Raw genomic sequence first — 15,122 nt, forward strand, 5'->3', positions numbered from 1 at the left:
AAAAAAAAAAGACTCTGGAAAGCACCTGCCAAGTATGTCTGACAAAGAAATGTTATATATTAAGAAGTTTTTCGAGTGTCTGTGAGACCAATGAGCTTGAAGACCAATTCAATCTTTTATTGCTGTGTTCAATCCCAATGGAGGAAACCAAAAAGGTGGCGCATGCGTAATGGGGGATGTGAGTCGCTGTCCCTCGATCCGGTGCTGAAACCAAACGCACGGGGCAACGATGAGGGGGTGGCTACTGTATGAAAAAATTAGGGGGGGGGGGCGCAAAGACTTTTAAAGGGTATGCTTGCATTGCCTCCTGACTGTAAAACTACACTCATCTGAAAACGATGTTTGTATTTAATTGGTTACTGTCCTGTTTGTGTTGGTGTGTCCTGTTTGAGGTTGCAGCATTAAAATGTTTAGGTCGACTTTGTGAAGTTAGACACTAACACTGGATAAAAGAATATTCAGCACTTGGGAATGTTTCTGTGACCTGTGATGTTTTTATTCTGTTGTAAATACTTAGAGTTATAACTACTTAGAGTTGTAACCAAGAGAATAAAATACACTGAATTAAACGGTTCTCATGTAACCTAGATATAAAACTACCAGCCGCAGTTACAAAGCATGTTTGTACTTCACATTATTGCAAAATATACTGCTACCTTTCTCAGATTTATCTATGTTGTAATTGTTAAGTACAATTTCAAAAGGTTTCCCGGTGACACCTTTAATAAGGGTATAAAACAAATACTTGAGTAATTGACCACTAACTTTTAACTCACGACTTAATGTATGATGTTTCATGAACTAAGAAATAATACGTTTATGTGATCAGCTAATGCTTAATGGATCATCAATTAATGATTGTCATGACACACATGGCGTGACTCACAATGACATTAATGTTTTATGCCACCAAATGAACTATTATCTAGTTATTGTACATTAAAAAAAAAAAAAAAAAAATTCAGATTAATGTGTTTGACCAGGCTCTCCGAAAGCAGAACAGCACCTACTCTCGTAGAAAATATGAAATTTGTTTTCTTTTGTTTTTTTTAAATAATCAAACTGGTAGTCAGATGCAAGCATCTACGTACACGTTGCTGCATGACCCAACAGTCCTTGTTTTTACCAAAATTACAAGCTATGGGGTGGCACTTTAGTTTTTAATACATTATTTTAATGGGCAGACATGTTTAGGCTAACAGAGGGGGGAACTACCAGATAAACTGATTTCATAAGCATTAAATCATCAGACATTATGCATTAGTTATGAATTATTTAAGCATGTTTTGTACCTGTATTATTAAGTGTTGCCAGTTTTCCTTTACAAGCAGTCCAGTCTATTTCTAAATCAAAACTCAGGACAGTTTTAATAAACTCTCTAAATAGCCACAGGCTTAAAATGTTTTTTTGAATGGAGATGGTAGGTTATGTATTTATTGAATAATAAATGTATTAACAAAGTTAGAATAGCTGTAATGGGTGTAGCAGCTTGCAGTGTATACTTGACTATCAAGTGTGGATAGATAGACAGGTCAAAAGTCCAAATCAACAAATGTACTTATACGTGGAGACATTTCACCTATTTTATTGGAAAATCTTCAAAATAAACAAAAATGGCACAGCAGTATACAAATCTCAAAATGCATATAGCCTGTAGAAATACTGCAGCTCCCTCTGTGTAAATTACTTCTTTCTTACTAGAAAGTCATTGTGATAACTGGGCAGGTGCTGGTTGATACACACACACACACACACACACATGTGCTTCCTTTTGAACAGAGGGTCAACTAAGTGTGTTTTGAAAGTCAAGGCTCATGAAATGTGTGTGTGTTTAGTCGCTAGTTATGGTGAGCAACATGCCAGTATTGGATATATATATAATGGGAAATGCTTGTGGGTCTTTACAAGAGCTTTGCATACATAGAACGCTCAATCAATGTTATTATATAAATGAATATAATCAAGACATAGCTAAATGATAAATACATAATATATCCATGTTAGTGGCATTTCCAGACATAAAGAGAAATTACTATAAATTACTTTGAACCACAGTTATGTGTCGAACATTCTTGACTCCAATTAGAAGGTGAAAACAAACAAACACAGATCAGGGTCACTAATTTAACTAAAAGACGCAGTGAATAGTATTGTTTTGGGGGTGTGAGGAGGGGAGGTTGTCATTGAAATGTTTATTGTCTGAGAGAAACCTGGAGCAGTGAAGAGAGCTTTGGGTTGTCGGGCCAAGCTGGGCTGAGCGGGGTCGAGCCGGACCAGGCCAAGCAGAGCCATCTTTTCTTTTTAGGCTTGTCTGATTTTGGATGGGGTGTAGTTCTTGTCCACAGACTCCTCCTGTAGAAACATGTGCAGGCATCGTTCGTTCTGGGCTAGAGGGTGGCCGGCCACTCTGAAACACACAAGAGCAAAAGGCAGGTTTGAAGCCTGAGGAACTTTTCCAAAGGCCAGGCTTTATGACATGAATGTACCTTTAGACACAAGGACACACACGGACGAAAAAAAAAAAAATGGGCCAAGACTGACGCATTGGACTAGCTTTAAGGTAAGAAACCTGGAAGGATTTAGCATGAATGACCAAATTTCCAAAAAAAAAAAAAAAAAAAGTTTAGGAATCATTTTAAGTGTTCGAGTGTGAACGTGTAAGAGTATTCTATTTAACCGTATGTGTATTCAATTAGTGTGTAGTGTGCATTTGGGACACAGCTATAGACAGGAAAGGTGGGGTGAGAGAGAGGGGGTAACATGCAAAACAGGTCTCCAGCTGGACAGCTACATGGTATTCATCCTAACCACACGGCTACAACGACACTCTGAAACCAACGATCTCTGCAAAAAAAAAAAGAAAGAAAGAAAGAAAAAAAAAAAAGACTAATCAATAATCACTATGCCAATTAATACATCTTGTTAACAGTTATAATGGAAAAACTCTACCTGCATGATGGTCTGACTGATCATTTCACTACTAAAGGGGCTTGCTGACATTTTGAAGACTTGTGAGTGAGCAAAATTACATGTCTCGTGTAAATGGTGGGGGGGGCATTCTGTTAAAAGGAGGGGCTTTGGTATATGTATTTTTCCATAACATCTACCTTTATATCCTGCTATGAATTAACCTGCACTTTAGATCACCTTCATTACAGCTGTATGTCATCACTACATCTAGAAAACACTGCCTGTTTCGGACTGTGTTTTCCTCTGTTAAAGTCACTTTGACATCAGGCTTCCCTTAATGTCATTTTAGATGACGCAAAGGAGCTTAATGAGAATGAGCCCGTGCACCTGAGACCCTAAAACATCTCATTTTCAAACAAAATGTCTTAGAACAGATCAACATGATGACGTTGTACGTATGCATGCATAGCCTCTAAAGGGAAATATTTCGGACAAATTAAGCCGCCCGGGGGAGGCACTAACAGGTCAAATACCAGGGCAATCACTGGAAAGATCAAGATTGCCCCAAACAAACCCTGTTTAATAGGTTTCGGAAATGTTGACGTTGAGGACAAGGTGCAGCATTAGAATGTTAAAATCCCAAGGCCTTGCTTGCTTTCTGAAGTGGGGATTTACTGTATGCCCTTTGCTTTTACCTGGAGCATGAATTATGTTTGACTAGGCTAATCAGAAACCGCCGGTCCTCTCTTCTCCTCCTTCCCACTTGTTTCACGGCGACAATCATGTTTACCATTCCAAAAGATTTCTCTTCACAATGCTCTCAATCACAGATTAAACAATGCTACCAGCCACGTCGGCCAGTATTAAGTCTGAACAATGATATGATCAACAGCAGTCTTTCATTCACTGGAAGCGGGGGGGGGGGGATCTTAATTGCCAACACATTCTCATCTTCTTTAAAAAACATATTTATGGATTTTAATTTTCTCAACTGTCTTTGCAGACTTAATATTCCAACGGGAAACACTGTTGCATTTGCACATGAAACAAAGATAATGGCCAAGTCTGCAATCAAAGCAAATAATTACAATCAGACTGTAACTTTTATTGTTCCGCAGCTGAAAATGAGGACATGCTGGATCAAAAATAAGCAGAGGTGCACACACCATCCCATGGAACCACGCGCTGTAATTTGAGCTGCAATTATCATAAATTACACATCAACAATAAAACAAATGTGGGAAAAATGATGTTGTGGGGAGCGCACTTGAGTCCTCTTAGGTTATTCTTGTCCTTTGCGAGGTAATTATAAAACAGAATTAGGGAGGATAGTGAGAAAAAGACCTGCCTGTCTCTACAGGTTCAGTTTGTTAACAACATGAAGAGAAGTGAAAAAGTTGAATCCACTTATTGCACAAAGTGTTTCATTGTTCTTAAGAGTTAAAATAACGCCTCGCTATGGCAGAAGCTGCAAACGACTGCGACTACAAAGAGAAAAAACTGTAAAGAATAAATTGTTTTAACCTCATGGCAAAGCCGTGGACGAAGGGAGAAAGAAGATGCGGAAGCGCTTACTTGTTGAGAAACTGCTCCAGACCCTGTCTCCGCTCCTCAATGAAGGAGTCATCAAATATCCCATCATCCCCTCGAAACGGAAGCTGCCGGATAAGAGCTTTTCCTGGGAGGGGAGGGACGACCACCTAGGATAACGGAACAACCACAGAAAATCACAGAGCAGCAGTTAAACCGCCATACATAATTTATTAAAGAGGGTTTTAGTACTTACAATTAAGACATTAAAAAAAAACAACCTTAAAAACAATCCTTCGTTGAACCTGCACAATGTGATCGGGTGAAAATATTTTTATATGCCTTTTCTGGGGCTAAAAACCAGAGAGTTTATAGGCTGCATCAATAGCAGGACAAAAACAGAGACAGCATATTTTGGTGAAGTCTTTCAAACAGCAAATGCTCAAAAGATCTTTCAACAACTTACTCCCTGATACAAATGCACTGCCGATGCGGTCCACGTTGTATGCTGATTTGATAAGCCACGTACTCAAGAGGCTTTGTTCTGAGTTCACCTCAATGGCTCACCTTGCTCTCCCTCTCGAGCTCCGCTCTGAGCCACTCAAAGTCGCTGTACCGCCTCCGAACACAAGACTCCTTTAGCTTGAAGATGGGTAGGTTGGTCTGCGGACACACACACACACACACACACACGGCAAACTGTTAAAGCTGTCACTCTTAAGAGTTGCCTTGATTTGCAGAGGAATTTTCCTTAAACCCTTGGGGCCGTTACATGAGTGGAAGAATCATTTGTCGAGAAATGACCGAGATTTTCTTTAAGGCACAACGTAAAGCTCTGGCTAACATTTTGTCGATTGAAAACCCACGGTGACATCTTCTAATTGCTTGTTTTGTCTGACCACCAGAGTAAAATTACAAAAGATATTCTACTTAGAATGATACAAAAGCAAAAAAATCAGCAAATGCTCAGATTTGAGAAGCTGAAACAAGATAATTGTTGACAGTTTTGTTTGATAAATGATTACTTAATCAATTATCAAAATTGTTGCAGATTACTTTTTTTGTTCAATGGCTAATCAATTAATCAACCGTATTTATAAAGATAGGGTTTTCTTGCCAGACACACCACCTGATGCATGATGGCTATTTTATAGTAGTGATGATGCACATGGTGTACCAATATAATAAAATAATGGATGCTTTCCCTTAGAGCTGAGAGAACAAATCGTTTATTCGATCGACAGAAAATTAATCTGCAACCATTTTGATAATCAATTTATCGTTTGAATCTTTTTTTTTCCCCCCAGCAAAAATGCAAAATATCCATTGTTTGAAGCTGTGAAGATTGTGTTAAGCAAACTTAATATGTTTTGGTTTTAGACTGTTGGTTGGACGAAACAAGCAATCTCAAGAAATTAACCTGGGGCTTTAAGAAACTGTGAAGGGCTTTTTACACGATTTTCTGTGATAATCAAGGAAATAATCAACAGATTAATCAATAATGAAAATAATCTTTAGTTGCAGCCCTACTTCCCTTTACATCAGGGAACTGACTCCATTATTTCCGGCACACTGGAACGTCTTGGCATACACCTTGTGTTATTAAAAGAAAGTTTGTTTTGGGTAATGTCACAGTATAACCACCATTAAGGTTAGTTTCCCCCATGAGTTAACTGGCAATATGTTAGTACTTTTGCTATGGTTACCTGTGGGCTAATACACCTTGTGATTAAACTGTTGACCAGAAACATGTTTCAAAGGGTGAAAATATGATTAAAACAACGACAAACAAAATCACGGGTTGTACTTCCTCTGCCAATAGTATAAACAGCAGAAAATTATCAATAGAAAGAAGAAAAGGACAATGTGAATGAAAGGTCTTATTGCATTATTTTCAGGTATAGCCTTCTGTAATCTACTCTGACTTTATTAAAATGAAAAAAAGGAGGAGAAAAAAAAAAAAAAAAAAGACTCCTTCAAAGATGAAGCAAACTGAATAGAAAAATTGGAAATGGCCTCCAGACAAAAAACAACCAAACAAAAAAACAAACAAATTCACTTATGTTTTGCTCACCAAGGTCTGTCTATTTTTTTTATGCGTTCGTGTATGCCAATGCACAGATGTGTGCATAATTCTAAGTTGCTGTCAACAAGCACTTGAGAATGAATTTCATATTAATAAGAGATGTTTCGACATTGACAGAGAACACTGAAGCAAACAGCACATTACAGCACAATGCCAAACCTCTTCACTAGTCCTGGCAGCACATGGCCATCCCATGACAATGTGCAAACAAAGAGAGAATGAATGAGCATTTCATCGTCAGACCACATTCAGAGAAGGTCAGAATTCATGGGAGGAGGAGGAATCACAAGAGCCAAGCAGTTGAGCAAGTAGGTGCAGCATACGGTGTGTGAAGCAGACTGATCGATGAGCAGATGACTGTGACTGTGGGATGGAGAGTTAACTAGAAGGCTGAGTAAATGGCTGAACAAAAATGAAAGGAGGTGGTGTAAAGGAAGAAAAGAAAAACTGGAGAGGTTGGGAGCTTCATCTGGTCTGTGCAGGACTAATTGAGGAGGAGGGAGAGCAGGAGTGGTCTTTTCACTCTCATGGTCTCTCCCTTTCAGTTTTTTTCCTCTTTATTTCCCTTGCTCTGCGATAATAAGTCAGATTTTCTGCCCTTGAGACTCCTCTTGTGGTGTTTCAATGGGGGGAAAACACAGGCATCTGTTCTCTTCCCTCTCTGCTCTGTCCTCTCTTCGGTCTTAAAAATTATGGATCCCACCCAGATTGGGTGGGAAAGAGCCAACACTTTTGATAAAAATGTTATAAGGATAACGATGATGATGATGATGAGAGCTGCAAAGCACCAACAGGACTGCGATATCATGTTTGACTGAAAAACAAATATCACAAATAGAAATTACTAAAAAATAAAGCCAGTGGCCAGTTTAGTAGATACACCTGTCTATTTCAATCCAATCTGTCAGCTCTGCCATAAATTCTACCTTTATAAAGATAATAATGGTCCATTTTGACAGACACAGTCAGAGAGGTAATAGCTTAACTACTGTACATGTTTGTTTGTTTTTTACTGAAGTTGTAGCTTTTAGTGGTGTTGAACTAGGCTGCATTATACTGAGATGTGTTTTTCATGTTTTGCCCACTAAATTTAGAAACATCAGGGGGAAAAAATATTAGAAACACAATTCAATATATTGCAGCCTGACACAACACCATCACTATGACCTCAGTAATACATACAGTTGAATTAATACCTCTCTGACACTGTCAACAACAACAACTGGCCATAATAGGCTTCATAAAAGGTAGAATATGTGGAAGAGCTGTGGTACTGGATCGCAATAGACTGCGCGGATGCTCGTGACTGCCCAAAGTGTCATTAAGAAATGGCAATTAGGGGAACTGTGGAAGCTGAAACAGGATTTGGAAGACAAAGAAAACTTTCAGATAAAACTGCACGTCTGCTGGGCAGACAGGCGAAGCAAAAGCCCCATATGACTGAGAAGCAGCTGCAGAAAGGTTTAGCTGTGACACGGGAGTGTCGGACCGCTCCACTGCGCAGCGTTGATGCACAAACGGGGTTTACATAGAAGAGTCACGTGAAGGCCTTTCATCCGAACACTTTTCCAGATGTTACTTTGCCTACTTCAGACATTGACTTTAGCGACGATGTTGCAGGTAAGGTTTCCTTCTAAAGACTCTTCCATCTAGACCCTGTTTGCGCATCAAAGCTGCACAGTTGAGCAGTCCGACGCTCCTGAGTCAGCTAAACCTTTCTGCCCAGACTGGTCTTCCAGATCTTGTCTTGACTTCCACAGTTGCCCAAAAAAGTTTTGCATATGCCACAATTACTGTTTCATTTTTTTCTATTTTTAAAGTTCATGAGGTAAAAAGGTAACAGTGTATTAAAGTTTGACGGCTCATTTTTAATGTATGTCTGCTGCAGGGGTTTTATTTACGTCTTTTCGCTTTAAAAAAAAAGAAAAAAAAATCAACAAAATATGTAATCTGGCCAGAGTTCTGCACACATCTGTACAATGTGTGCTGTCTGTAAGAGAGAGAGAGAGAGAGAGAGAGAGAGAGAGAGAGGGGTGTATGTTTGTGTATCTGAGAGAAAATTTTATTACATTGAATGAAGTTTGCTTGCACAGGAAAGAAGATATTACTGTCCTGTATCTTTAACACCGCCTGTATGTTGTAAGGTAATTTCTCTTTTCTTCTAATATTGTGCTTTGTGTGTTTGTGATTTAAGCACAGATGATTATGTTAAATTCCTCCTTGTACATGATGCCGAATGATTTCAAACTCAATAAAAGTATTCAAACCCTTATAATTAGGCCTCAACTTCAGTGTAAGCTGTAACATGAAATTTGTTTCTCTCTCACCCCATGACACAAGTTCGATTCTTTCTCCCACCACCACTGGCCACACAGCTTTTTTTAAACAAACAAACCATTTTGTATCCATTTCTTTCCGTGACCTTTGTGGTGCCTGAACAGAATCAAAACATAGACAGAAACCACATTTCAATGTGTACATGTAAAAAATATTTTGAAATATTGCTGACCATCACAGCTCTTTTCTATAACGTCACACTTACTGTGATTAAATCAGTACCGCTGGTGAAACAGCCTGGTTAAGATGACAGTTACAATAATAGGAGTGCTGTCTTACTCTGGTTATAATCGAAGAGGTGCCTGTATACTCACTGAGTCTCTGCCACTCCCTCTTTCCCACTGAGTTTTTGTGCGACTCACCAGCCCTGAAACCTTCTCTTTCCCACTTATTTCAAGTTCGCTCCAGGTAAAGTTGTCAATGAGCCCCTCACTCCTCCTCTTTCTCAGGTCACAGGAGAAGTGGATTATCTTAGCTTTATCGCCCCAGTGCTCTAGCATTAACTCCACTCTCCTCTCACCATGGTCTGTCCCTGCTGCGTCATGTTACCTCACAGCATGTAGCACTGCAAAGTTAATCCCCATCACAACAGATCACATTTACAGGTAATCTGCCACCGCCGTGACTCTAATCCCATCATGTGCACACAGAAAACACTTAACTGTGCGCAAGCACACACTGACGTACATGAGGTATGCATGCACAGGTGTTAAGTATAAAGGTTCGACCGGTCATACAGTTAACAATGTAAACAAAATAGCACAAAGCATTCAAGCTTGTTTGTACACACACAGTCGAACCATCTCCAGACAATGAGGTTAGCAGTGAGAGTGTAAGGAAAGAAAGTCACCTGGCCTTTCAATCCTCTCGCCCTCTCAAACCCTGTGATTAAGAGATTGGCCTTGGAGGACAAGGGGAGGACCGAAAACGACAGAACTGAAAAATGAGAGGTCTCACTCACTCTTCTTCTCTCTCACACACACACACACACACACACACACACACACACACACACACACACACACACACACACACACACACACACACACACAGAAAGAGGCGGTGCGTGGGAGCTCTACGAGTCAAAGATCAGGTTTCTCTGGCCTCTGTTCTCTTCATGGCTGGTTAGAGGTTAGGGCCCGGGTGTCTCAACTTACTGGCCCCTGCAGTGATTGGGACATGGGACCAGCCCAGACCCAGCCGGGTCTTAGCATTTCATTAATTGTCTAAAAAGGCACACTCTGTCTCTCGCACTTTCTAAGGGATGAAATAAAAAGATAACGGCGGTGAAAGAAAGTAAAGTTAGCAGAGGGACAAAAATAAAATCTCCAAATTTGCAAAAAGTCAAATAAATACTTTAAAGAATTAATGGACAAATTTAAAGAAGGCTAGAAGAGAAAATGCTGTATCTTTAAATAAAAGGAGCATAAAGCTAGATGTACTTCTTTCAAAGTAGACCTCCTAGCTTCACTTTCCATTTTGAGTGTACAAGGTGCAATCTACGCTCCATAGGAGGAGCGTGTGATTCATAATGTGTGGGACACAATACCTCAGGCTCATTGAAAATGGGTTGAAAAGAGGCAGAACCCTTAAAAACAGCGAGGCAGAGAAAGAGGGAAAGAGGGGACAAAGATCACTCATCTCCTGAGAGAATAGTTCAAGGCCACCGTGCATTAGCTTTTAGCAGGATGGATTAAGTCAAGTTTGAGAGTGCGCATCCTAAACCTCCCCCATGCCCCCATCTTACCCCTCCCATATACTCCCCTTTCAGAATAATAGCATTAAAAATGGCAACATAATACCATCTCATTGCATCATATTTGAAAATGGGAAAAAAAAAAAAAGACAGGGAACAAAAGCGTTAAGGCTATGGGTCTTTTGCTCTCGCCTCTCCATGTACTCTCTCACTCGTTCCCTCGCTTGCTGGCCCCTGCGGCCTGACAGCCTACCCTCTCTCCGACTCGCCTAGCTGGCAAAAAGCTGCTTTGTTGCCATAGTATCAACTCCCACTTTTGATACTGTCATTTCAAGTAGGATATGGTAGCCTTGATACAATATGTTCCCTATTTCCATTAAAATAGTTGTCGAAGAGGATGCTGTAGACTTTGGATTACACTTGACTGTGCCTGACAAGCGCCCCCCCACCCCACCCCACCCCCACTCCCCATCTCTCCCCATTTTATTAATGACCAAAGGCCCCCGCCCCAATGCCCAAATGGAAAAGAGAAAGAAAGAGAGACGGAGAAGCTATGGGAGTAGAGAAGAGGAGGGGTAGAAGACTGAGTGAGAGTGAGAGACAGAGCTATAAGAGGCCTTTTATGTACTCCTATCCATAAACAAAGTGAGATCCCAAAGTTCGCTCCCTTGAATGTGCTCTCTGGATGAGATGGGAACCAACTAAAGACAAGAAATTTTTGATAATACCCAACCCACCGCTCCCCCTCCCCCTCCCCCTCACACACACACACACACACACACACACACACACACACACACACACACACACACACACACACACACACACACACACACACACACACACACAAACCCTAACTCCAACCCCGTTTGCTGAGGGTCCACACACATACACTATGCTACTTGAGGGGTTCCTCTCAAACCAGCAAAAACCAAAAAACCATTAAGATGATACAGTACTATAGGACTCTTCTGAATAACTCTGTCCATTAGGAATATGAAAAACATGTGCAGAGGCAGAAAAAAAAAAAAAACACTTTTTCAATTTCAGAAACTACACTTAAAATGAAGGGATTTAGATGAGAGCAAAAATTCGTTGTTTCAACACGACCCTGGACATTACAAGTCTGCTCAGGCAAAATGAGATATCCGCCTCCATTCAGTATGAACTTAGCTTCCACCTCTTTAAAAACCTGAATGAAAGAAGTGGATTGATCCCATTGATTTCAAACACCAAATGCAGGCCTGGCTGTCAACAAGTGACTGTGCAACTGCTGGCTTCTCACATGATAATCTAATCCTTATACAATTTGTCTCACCACTAGTTTAATGGACATTCAGACACTACCAATGAGTCACTAACCAAGTGCATAAGCTGACAGTCATTTAAACAGAGTCAAGGCAAACTTTACATTATCATAGAAAGAACAAGGCTTTGATCTGGTGTTTACAGTATACAGTATACCACATTTACTTATCACGGGGACTAAGATAACCACACTATGATTCAGTAAAACTGACGACACACAGCTGGGAGCGAAATGTAATAAGTGGGCAATGGGATGAAGGCTGGTGAGGGGGTGGCTTTCTGCCCTCCCATGAGTGGGGGGTGTGGGGGTAAGGATGGGGAATAAACACTCCAGCTCCCCCACACCCTGGCCTGTTTCATTCTTCTCTTCGCTCAATGAGGGGATTAGGCAGACTGTCTCAGTGCGGCCACAAGGGCTCTCTCGATTTCAGATGGATAGCAGAACAGCGGTTAGAACACAGGAAAAGGGAGTGAGTTATAAATAGAAACTGTATAGCAAAATTAGATAATAAAATGAAATGAGTTCTAAATATCATAAGCAAGAGGGAGATAAAAAAGAGTAACACAAATGCTATGCATTCCAGGCCTTGGCATTGTGGCTAACGCTCTTAACATGCTGGAGATGGAGTAAAATGCCTCTAAAGAAAGCTGAAGAAAGGAGAAGGAGAGAAGCAAAGCAAAGTTGACACCACGTTTGTTGAGAAGTGAGGGATGCGCCGCTTCTTCTGTGGTCTTATGCAAAGCAGGGTCACACAGGGCTATGAGGTGCACAATAATGCTGATTACACGCATATGCTAATTATTACACGCTAATCAAGTACAGTAGCCTTATATTCAACACTAATGCCTCGAGACGGCTTCTCTTCCCTCAACCCGTTTCTTTAAGGTAAAGGGAAACTATAAATACTTGAGGGCTGCTAACCAATCTAAATACTCCAGGCCACTAACTACAGGGGTGTCAGTCAACTGAAATGACAATTTAGAGATAAGAGATGAGGCAAACAGATGAGCCTAGTGACTGCCTGACAATTTCAGACTCTGAGTGCAGCCTGCACATTCAGAATGCATACAATAGACGCCTGGAATTGTTGAATTACTGTAAAACTGTACGTAGTGACAGAAATGCTGAAATATGAATGTCTTAGGAAAAAGAAACAGTCAATTCTGAAATTAGTGCAGTTTTAAATAGAACAATACAAACTTTAACTGTGTCGGCGAACTGGTTTTCTTCATTGTAAACTAAACCTATTTGTCTTGATGTGTCTACAACTGAAGGCTTTTGTAGTTGATTTAAACAATGCCTCATTTTAGTTTGCCAATTCATTCTTGATATTAGAAACAGCAGTTGCAAAAAAACATTCTCCGTCCAAGGCTCTTTTCATGGATGACATTGATGTATGAATATCTACAGATCGATGACAACTGAACAAAATCCAGCTTCTGATGAAGACCATGTGATATGGTCGAAATTTCCAGGACAAGTGGATAAGTGGGCCTTGAGTGGAGATGTTTTTGTCAATAATTTAGTTTGATCATTTTCTGCTATGTGGTAATTCACTGAAATTCAGTACAAACGCTGGTTAAAAGTGGTATTAAATTATTTTTTCAATTGATTTGGTCTTGACTTTGAAGTTGCGTGTGTCTGTGAAAGAAAAAATACAAAATAGAGGATCTATACGTTGCAACAGCTAGGATTTTCTGACCATTACTCATCGCACTGATTGCTCAATAATGCCACATTTCTGGGCAGTATAAGCCAATAATCTAAAATGCCACATTTCATAATCATTTAGATAACAATCATATGTGATTCTTTAGATTAAACTTTAGAGCTACCAACTCACCAGTGGATGGCCGAAGCCTCTCTAAGAAGCAAAGTATTTGTTCTTCCCTGTAAGTTCTTCACTCGAGTAGGAGGAAGGAAATGTGTTGTGGGGGGTGGGGATGGGGCCAGGCTGGAGAGGATCAGGGAGCATCCTGCATCCTGTCTACAGTTTCAGAGAAGCTGACATGCTGAGTTATTTTCCCCATTTAGCCCAGTACTGGAGTACAATACTCTGAATGACTTATGATGAATAATCAGTCAAACCAGGAAAGTTACAACGTAAAACATTCTTAGACCAATCAACATCCCCCACTAAAGCAGTATTAATATGATGTGTATATTAAGGAGAGAGCTGAGCATTTGGTCACATGGGCCTACTTTCAGTTGAAGTTGACCATTTAGTGTGAATAATGCTGTTATCTATTCTTTGCAGTCAGATCATAGGGTGTGGCTGGAGTTCCACTCTTAACTGTCCGGGAGGGCTTTAACGTTTTGAAAGGGGCTATTTAATAATCGTCTTTTCGGCTCACTAGAGAGGTTATATAAGTTCATCTTATTCGGACATTTGATCTCATGTGAACTGATAAAGCAGCATCAGCCCGAATACCTGAGGCTAATGTAAACAAATCCCCCCTCTGGCAGAGGGATAGCAAAGTGTCTGTTACAGTTGAAGCAAATAATAGCCGGTTCACTTTACTTTTTAACCTCGTTGTCGAAAACCCTTTGACCTAGCAAAATCCAGACAAAAACATCGGCTCAACGCTAACGTCAGTAAACAAACGTTAACTCGTGAGTAGCTAATCACTGTTAGTTAATTCAGACGAGTGTCACTAGCCTGCTAGCTAGCGTTGGCTAACTCTTTTCGCAAGTAACTCCTTACTATTCCTGGATTGTCATTCACACGAATGTCGACTTTGTGATAATGCGTGCGTCTTTTTGATTGTGGCATTCCTGATGTCAAGATGTCATAAGTTTCTTTTTCCACAGAAAAGACGGTCGCTAGCTCAGGTAGCTAGCTTACAAGCTAAAGACATTAGCAGGCTCACCTTCAGTCTGACTTCATACGTGGTATATCTGCCCCTGCCAACCCCGATGGTCTCAGGGTTGCTCACATCAATCTCTAGAAAATTACTTGGGGGTCCATAAGCGTCATTTAAGTTCTGAGGCTTAGTGAAGAGCCGTCTTGTATCAGCTATGGTGTCACCCATTTCTCCCCGTCCTTCTAGCTGCTACGGCTATTATTAAGTTAGCCAGAATACAAACATGTACATCCCGATGCTAACTTTCAAAATAAAAGATTTGGCGAATATTGTGTCCAATTAATAAAAAGTATAGTGGAAAAGACGCACTGCTTCAGATGACAGGCAGTATTTATTGGTGCTGTAAAGTCATGTTTATACATTTTCAGCGTGACTTTTTCTTTCACACGC

At 40.3% G+C, this 15,122-nt stretch overlaps 1 protein-coding gene across 1 annotated transcript; it reads right to left on the reverse strand.

Moving 5' to 3' along the window:
• Positions 1 to 1,569: 1,569 nt before the first annotated feature.
• snx3 (sorting nexin 3) lies at positions 1,570 to 14,954 on the reverse strand. Its single transcript, XM_040124484.1, has 4 exons — positions 14,739 to 14,954; positions 5,008 to 5,103; positions 4,486 to 4,610; positions 1,570 to 2,407 (listed from the first exon to the last, which is right to left on the reverse strand). Exons 1-4 carry the CDS (start codon positions 14,898 to 14,900, stop codon positions 2,302 to 2,304), a joined length of 489 nt encoding a protein of 162 aa, XP_039980418.1. The 5' UTR covers positions 14,901 to 14,954; the 3' UTR covers positions 1,570 to 2,301.
• Between the last annotated feature and the right edge of the window lie 168 nt (positions 14,955 to 15,122).

Source organism: Xiphias gladius, chromosome 4, assembly GCF_016859285.1.
Source record: "Xiphias gladius isolate SHS-SW01 ecotype Sanya breed wild chromosome 4, ASM1685928v1, whole genome shotgun sequence".
Lineage (NCBI taxonomy): Eukaryota > Metazoa > Chordata > Actinopteri > Istiophoriformes > Xiphiidae > Xiphias > Xiphias gladius.